Raw genomic sequence first — 22,341 nt, forward strand, 5'->3', positions numbered from 1 at the left:
AGCAATAATTTAGTGAACTTTCCTCGGATGCAATTATTCAATGATTGCATCGCTGATATGGGGCTGTGGGAACTCGATCGTGTCGGGGCCAGGTTCACTTGGACTAACCGCCAAGTTGATCCGACTCACTCGGTCCTCGATCGAGTCTTCGCCTCCCCTGAATGGGACATTCGGTGTCCCCTAGCATCGCTTCGGGCGATTACGCAGATTGGCTCCGACCACGTTCCCCTTCTCCTCTCTTTGGAGAATGAGTGCCCCCTCTGTCGCCACGCTTCCGCTTCGAGACCTTCTGGATGCGTCAGCCAGGATTTACTGCCGCGGTGGTCGCCAGGTGGCGCGAGGCGAGGGATGCCCCCACAGGGCCCTGTCGGCTGTTGATTCTTGGCACTTCTGCGCCAAGCGGTCGCGGAAATTCATGAAAGGGTGGGGTGCAAACGTGGGTCGGGACATTCGTGAGTGGAAGAAGTCCCTCCTTGAGGGTATCCAGGCCCTCGATATGCAGGCCGACGCCGCTGGCCTCTCGGCAGACGAATGTATGCTGAGATACGACTTGGAAGATCAGCTCACGGTCATCTACACTGACGAGGAGGCCTACTGGCGCTTGCGGTGTACGCAGAATAGGGTCCTCAAGGGGGACGCTAATACTGCCTACTTCCAGGCTGTTGCTAATGGCCGTAGATGCCGTAACTCCATCCCCCTCCTGTGGGATGGACCGACCCTCCTTCAGCGGCCGGAGGACATCCGGGCACATGTCGATGGCTTCTACAGAGACCTATTCTCTGCCTCCCCTCGGGGAGGTCTTGCACTTGCGCAAGACATTTGGCCTGCCCACTGCTGCGTCTCACCTGCGGATAACGCGACCCTCACGGCCCCGTTCTCGGAGGCTGAAGTTTGGGAGGCTATTAAGGGCATGAACCTCGCCTCGGCTCCCGGCCCGGATGGCCTCCCAGTGAAGTTCTTCCAGACCTTCTGGGAGGTGATCAAACCGGAGGTGATGGCCCTATTTGATGAGTTCATGGCTGGGACCATTGACCTCGCCCGACTGAACTATGGTGTAATCACTCTCATCCCTAAGGTGACGGGAGCCTCGAACATCCGGCAATTTTGACCGATTACAGTGATTAATGTCATCTTCCGCATCCTCGCGAAGGGGTACGCCATTAGGGTGGCCCCTATAGCTGACTGGAGCACCCACCCTGATCAGTCGGCCTTCATCCAGGGCCGCTATATCCTTGATGGAGTCTTGGTGTTCCACGAAGCTCTCCATGAGGTGCACGCCAAACACCTCAAGGCAGTCTTCCTGAAACTGGACTTCCACAAGGCATATGACACGGTCAGCTGGACCTTCCTTCGGGAATGTCTGCTTCGGAAGGGCTTTGATGATAGGTGGGTGACCAGAGTGATGCAGATGGTCTCATCAGGCCGCACCGCGGTGAACATTAATGGGGAGATCAGCCCATTCTTCCCCACATTTTGTGGGGTGCGCCAGGGCGACCCCTTCTCCCTGTTCCTGTTCAACATGGTTGTAGATGCGCTGGCGGCCATCCTTGATAAGGCCAAGGCGGCAAGTCACATTAAGGGGATTATCTCGCATCTAGTTGGAGGCAATGGGATCTCCCTTCTCCAATATGCGGACGACACCATTATCATGGTGGAGGGGTCGGAGAGTGATATCTCGAACCTCAAGTTCCTCTTATTGTGCTTCCAGCAGATGTCCGGCCTTCGGATCAACTTCAACAAGAGTGAGGTTATGGTCTTGGGCTACACCCAAGACGAGCGACAGAGCATAGCGGATAGGCTTAACTGCCAGCTTGGGTGTTTCCCCACGTCTTATCTGAGGATACCCATTAGTGACACCAGACTTACAGTGGCCGAGCTGCGCCCCACGGAGGGGAAGCTCCAGCACCGGATCGAGCCTTGGTAGGGTCGGTGGCTTTCGAAAGCGGCCCGTACGGTGCTCATTAACTCGTCCCTCTCTAGCCTCCTCTTGTTCATCATGAGCTTCTACAGCCTTCTGGAGACTCTACATCACGAGATTGCCACCGTTCAGGGGCGTTTCTTCTGGGCCGGCGAGGGTGATAAGCAGAAGTACCACATGGTCAGGTGGTCTAAGATCTGCAAACCTCGCGACCAGGGCTGCCTCGGGATCATGTCCTCCAAACGCATGAACATTGCCCTTTTGACTCGGTGGCTCTGGTAGATTAGCAACGGAGATGGTGGCCTGTGGCTACGCATCATTCAGCAGAAATACCTCCGAGGCCAGCCTCTAGCCTTCTGTCAGCGATCTGGGGGCTCCCAGTTCTGGCAATCCATCATTCAGCTCCTCCCTGTCCTTCGGATCGGGACCTCGATCGAGATTGGCTCCGGCACCGCCATGCTATTCTGGTTCGATCGCTGGACTGGTGACACGCCCCTTGCGGCCCGCTTTCCAGACCTGTTCTCCATCGCGGTTGCCCCGCAGATCTCCGTGGCGACCCCACCTTATTGACATAGGGCGGCTTGCATTCCGAAGGCCTTTTGGTCCGAATGAGAATGCAGACTGGCAGGAGTTGCTTGACTGTATTGCACTCCATGAGCCAGATCTCACGACTGACGATGACCGCGCTAGATGGCGCCTCGAGCCGTCTGGTCAATTCTCCACCAAATCTCTCTACCTGGCCATCGCCCCCTCGCTCGGCCATGAGGCGCTTTCCTCCATTTGGGAGATTCACCTTCCCTTGAAAATTAGGATCTTCCTGTGGCAATGGATTCGCGGCCGCCTTCCTTCTGGCGCAGAGGTTCTAAAGCGCAATGGCCATGGTGATGGGTGCCGCCCACTCTGTGGGCCTGAATAGGATTCGAACCATATCTTCTTCACCTGCTTGTCCGCGCAGTTCCTATGGAGCTGTTTCGGCGAGATTGTGGGTGGAAGCTGGGACCATACCAACTTCTCCGCTCTCTTTGCCGAACTCCATGCGACCCCCCGCGTTGCGCCACATTAGGTGGCTAACCATTGGGGTTCTTGCCTGGACATTGTGGATTGTTAGGAATAAACTTGTGATTCAGCGTACCCCTCTTCGTCATGCTACTGACGCTTTGTTCAAATGGTCTGGTTACTTGCAACTTTGGCGGCCGCTTAGCCGTCCCAGGGAGAGAGACGCCATCACCTCCATCATCACCCAGCTTCGCGCGATGGCTCTCCGGTTGGCTCCACCGCTTCCCCCGCCACCACTAGAACCAGATTAGTTTGTCGTCTTCTCACCGCCGCCACCGTCGTCCAGGGGTGTTTCGTGTGTGTCTGTGTTGGGTTTGTTATGCTGTGCCCACAGCGAAACTTGGGTCTCTTTGTGTTGGATTGTGTGTGGATGCTAGACCCTGTTTGCGGTGGCGTTGTGTTGGTGTGTTGTGTGTTCCGTTGTGACCTGTTACTCTGTGCTTGGTGGTTGCTTTATTTATAAAGCGAGGCGAAAGCCTTTTTCGATAATTGCATGTTTTTGATGATGTAAAAAAATTACTTTTGATGCTCTTACGAAAATCCAAATACAGAAAATAGTAATTGCCTAAAAAACTCATTTAAATATTGGATCAAACCTGCATGCTAATTTCCCCTAACCACCGGTCTCAATTGTACACCCCAATCCACCGCATACCGTCGGTCCGTACCTACTCCGTCCATCCCCTAAGGATGTGTTTGGTATGAATCATCAAGTGGAATGGAATGTGTCCCACTCGTGCTTGGGCCTCATTCTTGTGTTTGGTAGGAGCTCTACCATTTACTAGAAAATAATTTTTTCGTGATGGCACTAGAAACGAGATTAAAGGTCCTGAAAAACTAAATGAACTTTTGGACGTTGTACAAGACAAGTGGTCAGGGACGCTTTGATCATCAAGTGGCCGATCGAGCTAGGCCGGTTCAAACTAAAGAAGAAGACCAAAGTACATATTGGAGCATGGCATGAGCAATATACACATTTGTGGGCATGCATGCATACGCAGTAAATGCAACTGGGAAAAATATGGTGCATGCGTGCGTGTTGAAGGTGCACTAGAAAGAGAAGAGAGAAGGTCTGCCTTTAACCAACTTTGTTCTAGGTATGCTGGCCACCAGGCTGATTTAGAAGGGAGGAAATTAGGTAGGAACATCAGGTGCCCCTTCCGTGCAATCCAAGGGCCAAAGCTACCTCAGATATTCTTCCTGGCTCAGCCACTACACTGCTACGTGCTACGGGTGCAACTAGGTACGGCAGGCCGTACGTGGTCGACTGCACGGCAAACCAGATCGATCCCATCTCTCTCTCTCTCTCTCTCTCTCTCTCTCTCTCTCTCTCTCTCTCTCTCTCTCTCTCTCTCTAGCAGTCACTTTAGAAAAACAGCTATATATGCACCATATAAAGCTAGAGAGACCAAAGTGGAATTCTTTCTTACAAATATAAATATAAATACATATGCTCGTTGGCCTAGCTAAGCGAACCCACTTTTAACCCTGCCATTCAACCTTTCATGGCCTCCTGAGGCCACTCCGGCCTTGCCAAGTTCGGTCACCAGCAAGCTAGAATCCTCTGGTCGCCACATCTCACGCTCCCTCTCCATCTGAATGGTTTGATACGTCAAACATTGTTGAAAGAAACGGGATCCACTTATATATGTTCCCCCCTGCATGTTGAGGTGGAACGCATTGATTCCTGTCATCGACTAACTATAGTACAGTAGCACTACCCTTTGAGCCTTGCCAAGCAATCTACTTCACAGCATGCATGCTTGTATGCATATGAACCAAGCATTAGTTCCATCTAGAACAAACACACATGCATACTACTCCTTTTGAGCCAAGATATATGTATAAAACCTTCAGGACATTGATCTCCTTCCAGCTTCCACAATATCTATATTGAAGTCCTTCAGTGCATTGATACGGTCTCCCTACCCGACACTTGGATTGTCGGTGTTTTTGAAAAATATATTGCTTCACATAAAATAATTCATTATAAAAGTGAGTTCGACTGGAGTACTTAAGATATATTGTTGTCTATTCACTATATTGGCATAAAAAAAGTATTCTTGAACGCATTTTCGTTTGATTCAATTATACTATCATGACAAATTTGTGCCTGAACCTAAAGTATAATCCGAAGAGATATTTTACAATTTCTAAAACATCGTACATTTATAAAGAGAAGGATCATAGATTTAGGCATGTCTGTATGCATGTGCAACAATCATATGAGAAGAATGGAATTGATCATGCAGGACTTAGTTAATTGGTTAGAATTTTTTGTGGCCCTGCTAACATTGAGATTCCACCACAGAGTTGAGAGCTTGTGGTTGTAAGCGAATGGCATCTGTATATGTTAAGCCAATGGTCCCCACGGATGAATTAGTGCTAATTTCCTCTTCCATATATGGTGAAGACAGTACATGATCATATCACTCTTGTCTCAGCCTATTTAGAGTTCCAGATTGGGTGCACAAATACTATCGTGAGCAAACCAATTAAGAATTAAACCCAACCGACTATTATTCTGGTTTTGATGAGCTTCCATGCATCACTCTTTTCACAATATTGCATATAGTTCTTCAGTTTCTCTTTTCTGGTCATTTCAATGACTGCCAAGACATCCAGACTGAATGTACATGATCACCAGTTCACCGCCATTTGGCAGAAAACAGTTAAACCATCCGACTACCCATGCTGACATTGTTGGTAATACTTTCTTTGACGTAGACCTAGTTACGCGTGTCATCCAAATTAATCTGATGTGAATTTCATGACTGAAACTCAATTATCCCATGTATATATGTAAAATATTGCTAACTAAGAATTTCCTTTGCACCTTTTGCCGGGTTCCCAAAAAGAAATTCTGCTGCAACTTGAAGGCATCTTCTAGTACCTATAGAATTGTATTCTGGTAACTAATTAAGACGCCCCTTCGAAGGGCTCATTTGATCCATTATTAGGTGGAAAGTTTTTTTGGTGACATATACCCATCCCATTGATTCAAAGGGGAGTAAGGAGGAAAAAAAAGAGACAAGAACACTATCCTTTGATCTCACTTTCAGATATTTTCGTCCTTGCCGGCAGCACTATATAATCAATTTGACAAGTAAAAAAAGAACAATTTTCTTGTACCAGTTTCCGCCTATTAAGACCCTGATAAGTGTCATACGTGTGGCACGAACACATGACAACTCCGAACGTTTTTTATAACAAGTTTAGTGTCGCGAGAGTGGCAACTTTAGTTGTCAAGCATGACAACTTTCTTTTGAGATGGCAAGTTTCAGTTTTTTCTTAGTTTATTTTTTTCCGAATGACAACTTTAGTTGTAAAAAACATCAGGGCGCGATTGCTTCATGCCACACATATGACACTTATCATTTCAATTAAATTTGAGGATAGTTCCTCCTACGCTCAACTAATTTAATTCTATACCAATTTCAAAGAAAAAAACACAGAAGTTATATGATTTACACATATATACCTTTATGTAGAATTTCAATGCACATGAAAAACTCGATGAGGACCTGCAACATCTTTATTTCACTTATGTCTGTGATTTGATTTTAATTTGGCTGCTCTTATTAGCATTCTTATGTCCCTCCTATTTCCGCTAATCTACGAAATTCATGTGTGTTTTCAGTTCTCTGTTTTGTACTCCTACATAAACTTCTACCCCCTTCGTCTTAAAATAAGTGTCACTGATTTGGTACATCTTTTACTAACTCTGAACTAATCATCGACACTTTTTTTTACTAACTTTACACTAGTCATCGACACTTATTTTGAACGGAGGGATTATATATGTCATAGTTAGGTGTTTTTCTCTTCTATTTATACGGTTTTGTAAGTCTGCGAATCTAAGAACTCTCAAGATGGGAGGGGATTTGGACACAAGTTAATAACTAGAGCACGCGCTCTCTCTATCCAAGCATGTATAAAAGCCAACTAATTCCCATATTTTGACATCACAGGATCATCCATGCATGTGTGATGTATCTTTGTACCTGAAATCTAAAAAGCGGCCGGCCACTATTTGGTCGAGCCGAGCGGCCGCACTGAGACCGCTCGATGCGTCGAATCCTTCGGCCCGCAGGGCAGGTGTTATCTTGTCGGAGCCCACGCACTATCCTCGCCTCGCTACTTTCTCTCGGAGAAAAAAAGCCTTCCCTTATCCTCTTTTCCTCGTCCACCAAATCCCGTGAAGCAGGAGCCCGGGAGGTCGAGGTGAGCGGCGGACCGGACAAGCCTGGAGAGCAGATCAAGCCGGGGAGCTAGACCAGCAGCGCCACCGCCTCCTCCCTCCTCTTTCTATGAGCTGGAGCAGGGGTCGCCCAGCCGCCGCCGCCCCGATGGGGAAGGGCCACCGCGCTCCTCCTCCCGGCTATGCGCTCGGCCGTCGCGCTCCTCCAGCCGCCTTCCTGCGCCACGCGCTGCGCCAAGTACACCCCCGGCCGCATCCTCCAGTTGCCTGCTCCCGGCGACGCGCGCCGCGCCTAGCACGGGCCCGGCCGTCCCCCTCCTGCTGCCTCCTCCTAGCGACGCACGCCGCACCCGGGAGGGCCTGTTTCCCTTGGTCCCCTACGCCGACGGCCGATTACAGTGTTGTCTAGGTGCCGTTGCTGCGTACTTGGGGGAGCAGAGGTATGAGCAGCTCCGATTAAATATGAGTTGTAGTATATGACTGTTCTGATAAGAATGTTTCCTCCCAGCAATGAATGTCCTGATATTTTTGGATTACCATCTTCTGAACTTGTAGTTTGTGACACAGATTGACTTCAAAAAAGAACTAGAAGTTTGGTTTTGGGATGACCGTAGGTGAGTAGATATGCTCATAGCAATTACCCGCGAGAGGACTACAGATGTCTCCTGTTTGTTATAAGTATAAGTGCAGGTTTACCATATGATCTAGGTTCAGTGTTCTGGATTACCAACGACTCCTCAAGGGCTCAGGCTCTTTCGATGTACTTGCGGTTGTCTCATTTTCAGCTTCTTTAGATAACATGGGCTTTTGGCGTCATGCCTCCGAGCTCCTACATGGAGGACGACCTAGGACCCAAATCTGGCGTTTCGCGTCCGCATCTGCGGTTTCCGACACCCCCTCCCCTATGTATTTACTCGACAGATCTAGGTAGCTGCACGGAGAGCATTATATAGTTGGCTAGTTAGATTATATAGTTGCACAAGAACAGCAGGGAAGTTGACTACATTTGCATAAAAGCATGTTCATGCACTCTGGGGTGTTCTTGCACACACACATATGCTCAGTTGGCCTGTAATATAGTCTACTTGCACACACATTGATGTTTAGTTGGCAGGAATAGTTGCACACATGTATGCTCAGTTGGCCTGCAATGTAGTCTAGTTGCACACACACACACACATTGATGTTTAAGTTGGCAGGACTAATTGCACACACACATCCTCAGTTGGCATGCAATGTAGTCTAGTTACACACACATTGATGTTTAGTTGGCAGGACTGGTTGCACACACATATGTTTAGTTGGCCAGCAATGTAGTCTAGTTGCACACACATTGATGTTTAGTTGGCAGGATTAGTTGCCCAAACATATGCTCGGTTGGCGCGGCATGAGGATGCAGAGTTGTTGTGCGCACTGCGGTAGGATGCAGAGGGGGTGGTGGGAGGATGCAGAGTTGATGCTTCGCGTGGCGACGACTATGAGGAACCGTGCACGGCGCCGGCGACAACAGTTGCTCGGGGTTGCGGCAGGAGTGGGTCACAGGGGGTGGGCAATGCTTCATTTCTCTGTTTGCACGGGACTCCGGCGAAGTGCTAGTCGTCAGGGGATTGAATGCGTGGCTAGTCGTTTTGCTTTAGGTGTCCAATTTTAGTTGTTTTTGTTGGCATCTATAGTAGTTTTAGTTGCACACATAATTGTTTTTGGTTGGACACGATTATTGGGAAGTTACACACACGGTGATCATTTTTGTTGGCATCTATAGTAGTTTTAATTACGCACATATTTGTTCTCAGTTGGATACGATCATTGAAAAGTTGCACACACAGCGATCATTTTTTATTGGCATCTATATTACTTCTAGATATTACGCACATTTCTCAGTTAGATTCGGTCATTCGGAAGTTACACACATGGTGATCATTTTTTATTGGCATCTATAGTAGTTCTAGTCGCACACATAGTTGTTTTCAGTTGGACACGATCATTGAAAAGTTGCACACACGGGGTTCATTTTTTATTGGCATCTATAGTAGTTCTAGTTGCACAAATAGTTGTTTTCAGTTGGACACGGTCATTGGAAAGTTGCACACACGGGATTCATTTTTGATTGGCATCTATAGTAGTTCTAGTTGAACACATAGTTTTTTTCAGTTGGACATGGTCATTGGGAAGTTGCACACACGGCGATCATTTTTTGTTGGCATCTATAGTAGTTCTAGTTGCACACATAGTTGTTTTTAGTTGGACACGGTCATTGGAAGTAGTTGGCAGGGGCAATAGAAGTAGTTGCACAAAATCTGCTAGGCAGTTGGCCAGGGCAACAGATAAAGTTGCACATCTCACTGACATGGTTTTGTTGAATGGTGAAAAAATGCACATCCATAGATCATGAGGGTGCAGAAAAGTTGTCTACATGGAGTTGCACACTCTCGTCGGTATAGTCACACATGCATGGCCACAGAGTTGCACAATCTTATCGGCATAGTCGCACATGCATGACCATAGAGTTGCACAATATCGTCCGGATAGTCGCACATGAATTGCCGGGGGAGGTGCTCACGCCCGGCCGCGGAGTTGCGCACTCTCGTCGGTATAGTCACACATGCATGGCCACAGAGTTGCACAATCTCGTTCGCGTAGTCACACATAAATTGTCGTGAGAGGTGCTCACGCATGGCTGCGGAGTTGCACACTCTCGTCGGCACAGTCGCACATACATGGCCATGGAGTTGCACAACCTCGTCCACATAGTCACACATGAGTTTTTATGGGAGGTGCTCATGCCCGGCCACGGAGTTGCACACTCTCGTCGGCATAGTCACATATGCATGGCCACACAGTTGCACAATATCGTCTGCATAGTCGCAAATGAATTGCTATGGGAGGTGCCCACGTCCGACCACGGAGTTGCACACTCTTGTGTTCATAGTCGCACATGCGTGGCCGTGGAGTTGGGACATTCTTACAGGATAGTCCCTCAAACACGGTTGTAGAGGCTCACACGCGCGATGACTACCAGGCAGTTGGCCAGGGCACCGGGGCAGCAGATGAAATTGCACATTTCAATTTTAGAGAGTAGTATGGGGTGGTGCCACTAGTGAAAATTGCATGGCCTGGGCAACAAACGAAGTTGCACATCTCACTGGAAGGAGGCAATTTGGGGATGTAGGTACCATAGAGAAAAACTGCATGTCTACGGTGTACAAGAAAAGTTGCACATCCCTGTCAGGTAGTTGCACATCGACGGCTAGTCAGTTACACAAAACGGGAACAAAATTGCACAAAAAAAAGTTTGTCAAAACATATCCATGCGGGATCTAGTTTCGAAGAGCACATCGCGAGGATTTTAGTGGTGAAAGCGGATCTTAATTTCGATATTTGGTTCAAAAGTTATGGCTTTTTTAAGAAACAAAAATTAAAAAGCAAACTAGATGATCAACTCCCTTTAGTGTACAACGAACCACGTACTTACCTTTTCCACCGGCCGCTCCTAAACTTTACCTGGCGTTTTTAATATGCGGCAGTGACTAGACGTCTCGGACAGGGGCCGGCCGCTCGCGAGCGGTACCTAGCGCCCGGCCGCCAGCTAGATTGGTCCATCTTTGTATACGGAAGTACTCTGCACACGACCGTGCATGGACGAGATCCGGACGATGTCCATCTTAAACGGTGCTAATTTGCTAAAAAATGCTATCCATCGATGATTTGATCCATCGTCCAGCTTTCGGCTGGAGATGTGTCGTCTCTGTAGCACTGCTCGCAGCATGTATGTCACATCCATGGCTGACGTCTATACGTAGTGAAAAGCAGTGGAGCAACCAGAATGGCCACTAGCACCAAGCGCCTACTTTGCAGCCCAGGCAGTATACAATGACGACCTCATGCGCGCGGTAGCTAACTAGCTATAGCTACATAAGCACATGCGTACATGTACTACCCACCAAGCTCTCCATCTGTCGTCTTCTCACTTCGCATGCACTCTGCGCGCGCGATCGAGCCGAGAATGGGCATGGCCGCAACCAACAACAACAACGTGAGCGCGGTGGCGCCGCCGCCGTCGTCCATGTGGACCAGCACGAGCCGGCGCTGGCGCCCGTCCCTCGCGTCGGGCCTCCGCGCCGCCCTGGCCTGCACCATCGTGGGCGTCGTGTCCGTCTACGCGCCGCCGCCTCTGCAGCGCCACCTCACCTTCCCCGCCTTCTCCTACGTCGTGACCGTCATCATCGTCACGGACGCCACCGTGGGCACCGCCCTGCGCGCGACGGCCAGCGCGCTCCACGCCACCGTCATGGGCGCCGTCCCCTCCGTCCTGGCGCTGTGGCTGGCGCACCGCACGGGCGCCGCCGAGTCGGTGCTGGCCACGTCGGCCGTGGTGGCGCTGAGCACGTTCGCGGTGGCGCTGCCGGAGTCGCCGGGCCCCGTGGCGAAGCGGATCGCGCTGGGGCAGATCATCATCATCTACGTGGCCAAGTTCAGGCGAGGGGACCGCACGAGCCACGAGCTGGTGCTGGAGCACCCCGCCAACGTGGTGCTGTGCACGGCGCTGGGGGTGGCGGCCGCCTTGCTGGCGGTGCTGCTCCCGTGCCCGCGGCTGGCCACCCGGGAGGTGGAGGACAAGAGCAGGGCGTACATGGAGACCGCGGCGGAGAGGGTGAGGGTGCTCGTCGACGCGTTCCTCCTCACCGCCAACGACACCGCCTGCGCGGATGATGGCCAGGAAACAGCCGCGGCCTCTGGTAGACGGCGGCGATGGTGCATGGCAGCGTGCATGTCACAGGCCAACCGTCTCGCGTCCGCAAGCGCCGCCCTCCTCCGCCGCATGGCCGCCGTTAAGGTAATTTTGTTTAACGATCGTGCATGAGAATAAGCACAAATCTTTCTTTTTAGCAAAGTGGTCATGCATGTCATGCGTATCATAGATTCATTCATTCATATCTAGTGCTAAATTCCTGCTTGCGTCAGTTGGGTGCATGCTTAGCTACCGAAAGAGCTTGCTAGATGCCAAAAGTAGACCAGCACTATGCACTGGAATGCAGCGCTAGTGCTACCTGGTACTATTGGAGTCCTCGTCAGAAAACGAGTAGTAGTATGACTGGTCTTCGGCATGCCGCATGCATGCGAGTTAGTACTACTATAATTAGGCAGTAGATTTGCACGGATCTGGTACGTACACACGATGAACTAAACTTGGATTATCACATGCACGCGTGCAGGGAGATTTGCAGTGGGAGAGAGTGCCAGCAGTGCTCAGGCGGTGGATGCCGCAGCAGGCGGTGGTAGACCACGGCCGCATCGAGATGCCCATCAAGGGAATGGAGATTGCGCTCACCAGCGCTGCCATCGCCGGCAGCAGCCCTATGATCTGCAGCAGCTGGTTGGAGCATATGAGAGACCAGATACGCCTCTCCATGCTCACTACACATCGCCACCACCACTGCAGCAGCACCGCCGCCACCAGCGTCGCCATGACCAAGACGACCATCAACAAGCAATCACCATTAATGTTGACAAACGATACGATGACGACGTTGTTGCCGGAGAGGCACGAGGAGCTGTCTCCTTTCCTCTTCCTCTTCTCCATGCATCTCCTCCGTCATGGCACCCTGCAGCAGTTGGCCTCCTCCCATCCGGATCAGACCAAGACTACCAACTGCAAGGTAACTCCGGCAGCGACAAATGCCGAGGATTCGACCGACGATGACGATGTCTTCTACCTGTCCGAAGAAGAGGAGGACGAAGAGGTACAGGCCAGCAGTGGAGAAGAAGAAGAAGGTCAATTGCAAGAACATGGGGCGCCAAATAAGACTGGCCACATGGAAACGACATCCAAGAAGCAGGAGAAGAAGAAAAGCGTGTGGCTGAGGTGGGGGCTGGAATGGGAGAGAGTGGTGACGGCGGCCAAGTGCGCCGTGTCGCTGGGCCTCGCCGTCCTTCTCGGCCTCCTCTTCAACAACGACCACGGCTTCTGGTCCGGCCTCATCGTCGCCACCACCATGACCGCCGGCCGCGACTCCACATGGGCCGTGGCCATCGCGCGTGCCCACGGCACCGCCATCGGTTCCGTCTATGGCGTGCTGGGCTGCCTCCTCTCGCAACAGCCGCACCTCATGGAGCTCCGCTTCCTGGCGCTCCTCCCCTGGATCGTCCTCGCCACCTTTCTCAAGCGCAGCCATGCATACGGCCCTGCCGGCGGTGTTGCTGCCGCGCTGTCCGGCATCATCATCGTGGGACGGAGGTACGACGAGGCGCCCATGGCCTTCACGATCACCAGGCTCGTGGAGACCTTCATTGGCCTGTCCTGCACCGTCGCGACGGACCTCGTGTTCCAGCGCAAGGCAAGGCCGACCGCCAGGGCCAGGGCGCAGCTCCACCGCTGCATCGCCGCGCTGCGGGAGTGCGTGGTTGGACTCACACCCACGTCGTCAGCGAAGCAGCAGCAGCAGCAGCAGCAGCAGCACAAGACGTTGCTGGAGCAGGTGGCGCTGCTGAAGAAGTACGCGGCGGAGGCGGGCAGCGAGCCGAACTTTCTGTGGCTGGCGCCGTTCCCGACCAGCTGCTACGACAAGGTTCATGGCAGCCTGAGCAGGATCGCGCAGCTGATTGGGCTCTACCAGCACGCCCGAGCCGTTCTCATCGACAACGCCGGCTGCAGCCGGCAGCTAGGCGCAGACATGAAGCGCTTCCACGGCGCCCTCTCCGCATCCCTGGAGGCACTGCTGGAGGAGGAGGACGTCGACCTTGAGGCCGGCAAAGGAATCTTCTGCGAAGATATGGCGGTGGTCAGGTCCTTCCTCGGCCATGCAAGGGAGGCACTGTCACAGCAGCAACAGCAGGAGGAAGAAGAGCAGTTGGCTGCTGTTTGCCTGGGCTCGATTGGGTTTTGCATGGGTGAGATGATGAAGGAGGCACAGCAGCTGGAGGCTCACATGCTGAACCTCAGCCTCCAACCTAGTCGCTGATGCTGCCTACATTGTACTATGCTCGATTCTCAACACAAAAAAAAAGTACTATGCTCATGTACATCTTACTATCAATGCACTGCATTGTTCAACGAAAAGAAAAACACTCATCTACTACTATCAACAGACAGCAAATGTAACACTTGTGATCACCCTTTATAAAAATCTCATCTTAGTCCAACCGTCTCAACTGCTACAACTCAGAGGAAGAGAAAAAAGAGCTACAATGGAACGCACCACCTTGATCATCACACAACAAAGACAGACGCTTCATTTGTCTCACAAATTACAATCTAATAAAATACATGGCCGCATCTTTTCCTACACAAGGCTAATGGCTGTGCGGGATGCAGGCGCGGCAGGGCCCAAGCCATTTAGCTGGTCTGCATCGCTTCCGAGTGGTACTTGTCCAAGTCTGCGTCTAGATCATTGGCAGAAACTGGCTGACTGCCACGCCCTCCCCTCCCTCGCCCACGCCCAACATCACCGCGCCCTCGACCACGCCCAGCAGCACTACGCCCGCCGAATCCACCTCTGCCCCGAGGCCATCCCCGACCACCATCACCGCCCCTTCCACGTCCGCCACTGCAAATATCCAGTACCACTAGATATGTCACTTGCTCAAAATCTTCCAAAAGAATTTGCGCAACACGATTGAAAATGCATATATGACAATGCAAATTGAACAGGGTGATTAAAAGAACTAACTTTATTTTGACTCATACTTGTGAGAATCGCTAATTGAAGTGTAATCTTTTTGACAAGCATATTTGGTTCCTTTGCTAGCCCAAGAAATTTGCAAGGTTAGGAGCTTAGGGGGAGCTAAAAAAAAGTCCTTGCTGCCATGGGCAAGGCAAAATATTTGCCTAATCGGCCCTCCCTATGGGCAAAGTCTGCTTGCTCTCCCTTTGGTCATGTTTTGGTCCTGGTCCTGGTCCACGTCCTGGTGCACACGCACGCACTCATTTTAAGCCCCCAAGGCAATAAGGACCAACACATACCCTTGCTTCTCAAAGTTATTGCTCATGTTGGCTAGTTTCGCTTGCCTCAGCCCTCAGATAGCAAGTTGGGCAAATAAACAAAACAATGCTGAACTTCGAGACACAGTAATGCATTAGAAGTACCACAACATACAAGATTTTACTAGAAATGAGGCAGGCAAAGGTAACTCATGCCTTGCTTGCACTTTGGACGATGAAGACGGTCCAATTCCACAAATTGTCAAACTAATGACACGCTAAGTTAGTCACTAACTACACAATACATGAATACTAACCATGTTAATGAATCTTTAACAGCCAGTGGCAGCTGCTGCCTAATTGTGCAAACGCTAATCAACCCAAAGGGTAAGGAACTAAGGATTGTGCTTAGAAGACAGTTTTAGCTTGACAGTAATTTAGACAAGTAACAATTTTAGCAGTAAGAAAATTCAGTAAATGTGATATCTGCTACTAACCTGTAGGAAGGAATGAAGTTTCCTATCGTCGGGGTATTCAAAGTAAAAATAGCAGGTGGTGGTGGTGCCTCAATATTTGTTCCAATGACCTCAATTTTCATAGGTTTGCCGTCAAGCTGCACATTGTTGTACCTCTTTAGAGCAGCTAGAGCATCTGATTTCCTTGAAAATATAACCTCTGCAGTTCCCTGGCGAATGGAGTTACAGTAATGAGGTGATCTGTGAGCACTCAAACTACGTGAAAGGTGTCCAAAGGCAGATACTGCAACAAAGTTGAGATGCGTAAGGGCTAATAGTAAATACCTTTGATCTTCCACTCTTGTCGTAGTTAATGGAGTACCTCTTGAGATCGCCCACCTCAGCAAAGAGTTCCTGGGCAAATTAAGCAGCATGTTATAGAGTGACTTAAGAGAATCCCCTGGTTGCTCTAAAGGCGTGGAGCTAAATAATTCGGAGCCTTGTCTACTCCCAATGCTTTACGGTGGTATGGTTGGACAGTAAAAGAACAATATGAATAATGGAATTGGATTCCATAGATGGCGTCGAAAAAGAGCTGAATAATTGATAGCCTTGTCTACTACTTCTTCAGGATGAAGATGTGGATTGCGATGTTATCCTACTGTCGAAACCAGGTTAAAGGTATGCTGAGATGGGTAACACGCACAGGAGAACAGGGACTGCTATTCCTAGGGTTCTAGGAGGAGGAGGGTCTAGTGGTCTTACCTTGATGTCCTCGTTGGAGACGTTGTAGTCGAGGTTGGAGATGTACAGCTTGGTGCCCGTTTCGACCCCGGTCGGCGGCGCCACCATGGCCATCACCTGGGCGTGGGCATGGGCATGGGCCTGCTGGGCAGCATATGCAAAAGCCGCCGGCGCCTGTGCTCCCCCGACCCCCCGGAAAACAGAAGGCAAGTTTAGATTGAGTGAGCTCCAGATCTCTGAATTAGGAGGAGTAGTTCACCATACCGGGGGCGGGAAGTTGAATTGGTGGTAGGGCGCGGCGGCAGCGCGGGTGGCGGCGCGAGCCTGGAAGCGGCGACCGGCGGGTGCGGGTCCTCCCGACGCCGAGCCCGAGCCCGAGCCCGAGGCCGGGTTGCGGCGGCCACGGCCGCGCTGGGAGGAGGACTTGTTCTTGGAGATGAGGTCGTCGAGGGACATGTCCAGGGCGTCCGCCATCTCCCCCAACCCGGAGATAGATTCGCACGGCGGCTGAGGCGGCGGCGGCGGAGGAGGAGGATGGAGTCGTGGGGGAGGAGACGGCAGCGATAATTAATTGGCACACGAGAGAGAGAGAAGAAGAAGAAGCCCGGTCTGCATTGGGCCGGGCCGATCTACTACCGCCGGCTCGAGACGGGCTGGGCTGGGCTTCTACCGTATGTATCGTGTCATCTTCTTCTTCCTCTTTCCGAGGGGTAGGGAAGGGATAACTTCTCCAGCTTCGCCATTGACAACAATCTATCCGCGATTCAATCAAATACGTAGGAAACAGCAGCAGCAAGACCAGCAATCGGCTCCTCGAGAACCAGCGAGGAGGAGGATGAAGTCCTTCAAGAAGGAATTCACCCTGGGTAGGCATGCTACCTCCTCCTTTTCTTTCTGAATTATTATCAGTCTGCGTCTCGTTCGGGCGCTGAATTTGCTGATGGATGGATGCAGAGGAGAGGGCGAATGAGTCGGCCGCCATGATCGCCAAGTACCCCGGCAGGATCCCCGTATGTACCTCTCTCTCTCTACTCGCTGCCCCAAAACTTAATATACTACTCCTAGCTGCTACAGTACTAATTAGGAATAGGGTTCCGGAGTCCCGGGCATACTAGATTCGCGAACGACCTCTTTGATTGATTGAATTGAATTGAACTGAACTGTAATTTGCTTCCTCCTGTGGTCCGGCTCAAGATATAAGCTTGACAGGTGAGGGGAAAATTGAAATAATTCTACCAAATTAGCTTTTACTGTACTTGTCAAGTTTTTCAGCTGTGCTAAATTTCAATGGGGGGTCAGGAAGTTTGTTGGAGCCTCTGTAAACCACAAGGTTAAGTGCTTACCTTGAAATCCATAACCAGGGTGTTTGGAAAAAATAAAATAAAAGAAAAAAGACCCAGATATTTGGATACATGCCTACTATTAAAGGGGAGTTGGTGCATTCTCCTGGACGAGACTTGCCTGCTCCCCGTGCGTGCGCCCATCCGTGCTCCCGCGTACGTGGCTTGATTTGATTGGAACAAAATAAAGGCCGGCCCCACCCCCTTAAAATCAGAGGGAGGAGATGATTAGATTGGAAAGGAAAAAGGAAAAAAGACAGACGTAGGATGAAGTGGGAGCAGGGATGGGAGCATGGGGAGGGAGCAGGCAAGCCAGGTCCCATTCTCCTCACCTCCTTTCCCCTACGTTGGAGTTTTTCTGTCCATGTCCCCCCTCCTTGGTTTGGAATATTCTAAATCAAAACAGTACTTTCCTTTTCTTGTCCTACTAAAAACCATGTCCTGCATTAACTCAATCAAATCTTGCCAAAAGCATGTCCTGCATTAACTCAATCAAATCAAATCTTATCAAAACCTCAACTAAATTAGAACTTTCTTTGCCTTCTCTTATCCATATCTGTATCAATTATTACCAAAATCTCAACTAAATCAAAAAAAATCTTGCCTCCCCGTACACATACTCAAATCGAATTAAATCTTAACAAAATCTAGAATATGGTGGATGTAAGGTATGTGTCGGACATGATTTGTGTTGAACCATTAGAATATTTATGGCCCCGTTGCAACTCACGGGCAATTAGCTAGTACTAGTAAGTGCGCACATGCAACACACGTTAATATTTAGGAATATAATAATTGCATGCTAATATTAGGTATGCTATTATTTGTGTGTTAATCTGTGATTAGTGCAACGCCATTGGAGCAGTCTAGGTCGTTGGATTAACTTAGTTCGATGGCCGAGATCAATTGGATCTGCCCCTTTGGGTCTTTTTATATTGGTATAGATGATATAGTGAAGCACCAAATTTGAGAACTGCACATCCATGATAGTACTAGCTAATTGCATGTGCGTTGCAACGGTGACATACATATTCTAGTGGTTCAACACCAATCGTGTCCGACATATACCTTACACCCACCATATTCTAATGCAGGATTTGATTTGATTGAGTTAATGCGAAAGATTTGATTTGGTTGGCCGTGTCCGACATATACATGGAACGATTTGATTTAATTGAGTTATGCAATTATCTCACACCCACCAACGGGGGTGCTCCAAAAGATTTGACTTGATTTGATTGCCTATGTCCGGCATATAGCTGGATTGATTTTATTTGGTTGAGTTAGTGCAACTACCTTACACCGACCAACACGGGCCCTGCAAAAGACTTGATTTGATTTAATTCAGTTAATGAAGAACATGGGAGAGGGGATGCTTCACCAACGGACGTATGACCACCAACTCTCCTTTAATAGTAGAGATTTATGAGGTTAAAGAATGCATATCCATGACACATATGTAAATGTTCATATGTGATAATAAAAGTAATAGGACCCTGCTTCGTTGGTAGCATCGTAGGTGTTTTGCCATTTGATTTCTTCATTAATAAGGTTGGTTCTGCCAAAGCTGGCCACATTTTAACAATTTGTCTTTCAGCTTGTTTTCCCATCGTAAGCTGATTTGTTCGGCATTGGTGCCTTCGGCATCGTGTGGAACACATATTAAGGTGGTGTGCATCGATTGATGCAGAGTCTGGGGTGATCCTACATGTGCCTTTGCATTTCTAAGTTGTAGTGATTGTGATTGTAATTCTTGTGTTAAACAAGTTAATTGAGCTCAACTAAATCATCCCAAAGGCCAAATGCCTAATTCCACAATTCAGAAATCGCCATGCAAAGAGCAACACCCGAGCTACGAAGTCAAATCTCATATCACTAGTCACCACACCTCAAAATTGATGGGAATTGCAGCTAGCAAAGTGAGCAACGAAACGAGCAACTGGCGAGCGTGGTAGGGACCCAAGGACAGGAGAACTCGTTTCTGTCGGACTGTGGCCTTGTCTGTTGCCAACATGGAATGCGCCCTGTCCCTGAAGAAACCCATGAAATGACTATCTTTTGCCTGAGCAAAGCGGACTGCGTGCATGGGGCCATGTCTGGCTAGATAAAGCCATCACCGCTCGATGCAGCACACCAGTGAGCCTGGGCAGTAATCACCCATGGTTGCCATGTGCTTGCTCCACCCCTGCTTTATTTGTTGTCAGTTGTCGCCAGACTTTGTAGTTGGGAGAAGTGCAGTGCTACTGTTCCATTTTATGCACTTCATTAAAGATACCACTGTGGTACTGTTCCATTTTATGCACTTCAGTAGTGATAGCTGAACACATATACAGCCCCATAAACTTAGAAACTGCAGTGTGCTTGTGCGAGGGTTTTTTTTGTCGGACGGAATTTCTGGTAGCCGGAACTGCCCTCCCCCTCCACAAGAAACATTGTTACCGGTCAAAAATATTTGGTTAAATTTGAATTTAGACGTTCAAAACTACATCAAATATGTTGAGGTAAAAAAGAATAATGAGCTGCCACTGGGAGGATTTGAACCCATGACCTAGGCGATAGGGACGATTCCAGCTGACCATTGAATCGTCCTCTACTTCTCCTGCAATATATGGTAGAAATGTACTTGTTCTGTCCTTAAAAAAATGAATTCAAAGTTCATTTGAATTTTTTCTGGTAAAATATCTAGATTCCCTGTTACCGTCGGTAACCAGACCTACCGTTAACCCTCCAATAGGAAAAATATCGATCAGTAAAAAAACCCTAGTTTGTGCTGCTTTTATATGTGTGTTCTTGCTGTCAGAAGAGACTATATGCGTATGGAATTTGATGCCAAGACATCTTTGTTGGTTGTCATGATTTTTTTCATGCTTGGCGACATACTAAATAGACTTTGAGATGATGAATATGGAGAAGTAAAACAAAGTTGCTATTTCTCACCCAACCCACGAGTCATTCTACTCTCCAGAGATTTACTCAAACTGACGGGATTTGAGCAACTTCTAGACTCTGACAAAAAAACATGCATTTCCCTCTCCGTTGTTTCTCTTAATCAAATGTATCTCTGTTTGCATATATGCTGCTCCAACATTATGCTCATGTTTGCATTTGCAGGTGATTGTTGAAAGGTTTTCGAGGAGTAAACTTCCAGAAATGGAGAAGAGGAAGTAAGTGTATCTCAGAGACCAGATATATGCATGATATGTTAAAATTCTATGTACCAGATTGATAATTGCTTGTTTGTGATTGCAGGTACCTGGTTCCGTGTGACATGCCAGTTGGGCAGTTCATTTTCATCCTGCGCTCCAGGTTACATCTGTCTCCAGGGACGGCGCTTTTCGTGTTTGTGCGCAACACCTTGCCCCAGACCGGTGAGATTTAATTCATGCTGGTGTTGCACATAAATCCATCTGTTTGTAAGTTAATACTAATTTGTTAACAATTTTTTCAGCTAACCTGATGGGTAGCGTGTATGATTCGTACAAAGATAAGCAGGATGGCTTCCTCTACATGTGTTACAGCAGCGAGAAGACATTTGGGTGACATCTGCCTGACTGCAATTCAGCGTAGTGCACCCAATCCCAGTGTACATATGTGACATCAGTCTCTTGTTAAATGTTAAGTTGATCAGTAGCAGCCTCTGCTACAATCTCTAGTTTATTTTACTTGCACGTTTCATATCTGTATTGCTCCCGGCAAAAGAAAAAAAAACCTGTATTGTTGTATCACCGAAGTAAACTTATTTCCCTGTGCATGATGCTGCTTGCGAAGTCCTTTGGCAAGGATGGGCGTATATATGAATAGAAGTGTTGATTGTGATGAAGTAAACGCCTCCTGCTGAGCTGTTGACATTACAAAGCTCATGTGCCTACATGCGTCATTGCTTAGCTAACGAGCTCTGTCATCGTCATATTTACACGTTGTCCACTCGTTTCAAAATGAGTTTGCTTGGAGTAGCGATTACTATAAGAGTTGTCTTGGAGACCGTGCACATGCCTACGATGGTCGTCGGCGTGGTAGGACGTGAATGGGGATTTGTAGCCCACGAGTAAGAAATGTGATGGCAATTCTAAAATTGAACTTCAAATGTGGTGGTTTTCTACGATTTTCACTTCAAGGCCGGAGTAGGGTAGCCCCTTGGATGGCTGATTTGGTCGGCATGGTATGGACTGAACCTGGATTTACAAAGAAAACATATGAGCTGCAAAACGTTTTATCTTCTAAAATCAGCTTTTGATCTAATACTGATGTCATCGTGGTTGTCCTCTTGGCGTGTGCACTTGTGAATCTCACTTCTCTGTGCATCACGTCGCCAACAGCGGGGCCGAGCTGACGCTAGCTCATTATGCTTTTAATTTAACTTTTTTTATATGTAGTGCGAGCATACTAGGATGTGATGGAGTTCCCTTTTCCTCTTTTGAGACACGGAAAGCCGTGGGGGTCGGATGACATGTATAGGCCGGTCGGCCAACATGCGGTGCATGCATGTCGCCGGGAAGTTAGAACAAGACAACGAAATCGGTGCACTAGGAGGCGATCCATGGATGAAGAAGTGTATAGATACGAGATACGTACTCATCATTGACTAATCTAGGGCCAGTTTTTTTGGCAATTCTCCCAGAATTGACCCCCTCCCCAGCTTCTCCCAGAATTACCACTCCATTTTTTCTTACAATTCCTAGCTAGTTAAGATCTAATTAGCTAGAAATTGT

General features: G+C 48.9%; 3 protein-coding genes across 3 annotated transcripts; 2 read left to right on the forward strand and 1 right to left on the reverse strand.

Moving 5' to 3' along the window:
* The first annotated feature begins 11,112 nt into the window (after positions 1 to 11,112).
* LOC123103264 (uncharacterized) lies at positions 11,113 to 14,227 on the forward strand. Its single transcript, XM_044524794.1, has 2 exons — positions 11,113 to 12,009; positions 12,389 to 14,227. The coding sequence occupies exons 1-2, from the start codon at positions 11,149 to 11,151 to the stop codon at positions 14,132 to 14,134; spliced, it is 2,607 nt and encodes an 868-aa protein (XP_044380729.1). The 5' UTR covers positions 11,113 to 11,148; the 3' UTR covers positions 14,135 to 14,227.
* Positions 14,228 to 14,271: 44 nt separating this feature from the next.
* LOC123103266 (THO complex subunit 4A) lies at positions 14,272 to 16,867 on the reverse strand. Its single transcript, XM_044524796.1, has 5 exons — positions 16,557 to 16,867; positions 16,314 to 16,466; positions 15,894 to 15,962; positions 15,591 to 15,778; positions 14,272 to 14,719 (listed from the first exon to the last, which is right to left on the reverse strand). The coding sequence occupies exons 1-5, from the start codon at positions 16,764 to 16,766 to the stop codon at positions 14,509 to 14,511; spliced, it is 831 nt and encodes a 276-aa protein (XP_044380731.1). The 5' UTR covers positions 16,767 to 16,867; the 3' UTR covers positions 14,272 to 14,508.
* Positions 16,868 to 16,900: 33 nt separating this feature from the next.
* Positions 16,901 to 21,452, forward strand: LOC123103267 (autophagy-related protein 8D). Its single transcript, XM_044524798.1, has 5 exons — positions 16,901 to 17,158; positions 17,247 to 17,302; positions 20,744 to 20,796; positions 20,882 to 21,000; positions 21,081 to 21,452. The coding sequence occupies exons 1-5, from the start codon at positions 16,966 to 16,968 to the stop codon at positions 21,170 to 21,172; spliced, it is 513 nt and encodes a 170-aa protein (XP_044380733.1). The 5' UTR covers positions 16,901 to 16,965; the 3' UTR covers positions 21,173 to 21,452.
* Positions 21,453 to 22,341: the final 889 nt, after the last annotated feature.

This window comes from Triticum aestivum, chromosome 5A (genome assembly GCF_018294505.1).
Source record: "Triticum aestivum cultivar Chinese Spring chromosome 5A, IWGSC CS RefSeq v2.1, whole genome shotgun sequence".
Taxonomy (NCBI): Eukaryota; Viridiplantae; Streptophyta; class Magnoliopsida; order Poales; family Poaceae; genus Triticum; species Triticum aestivum.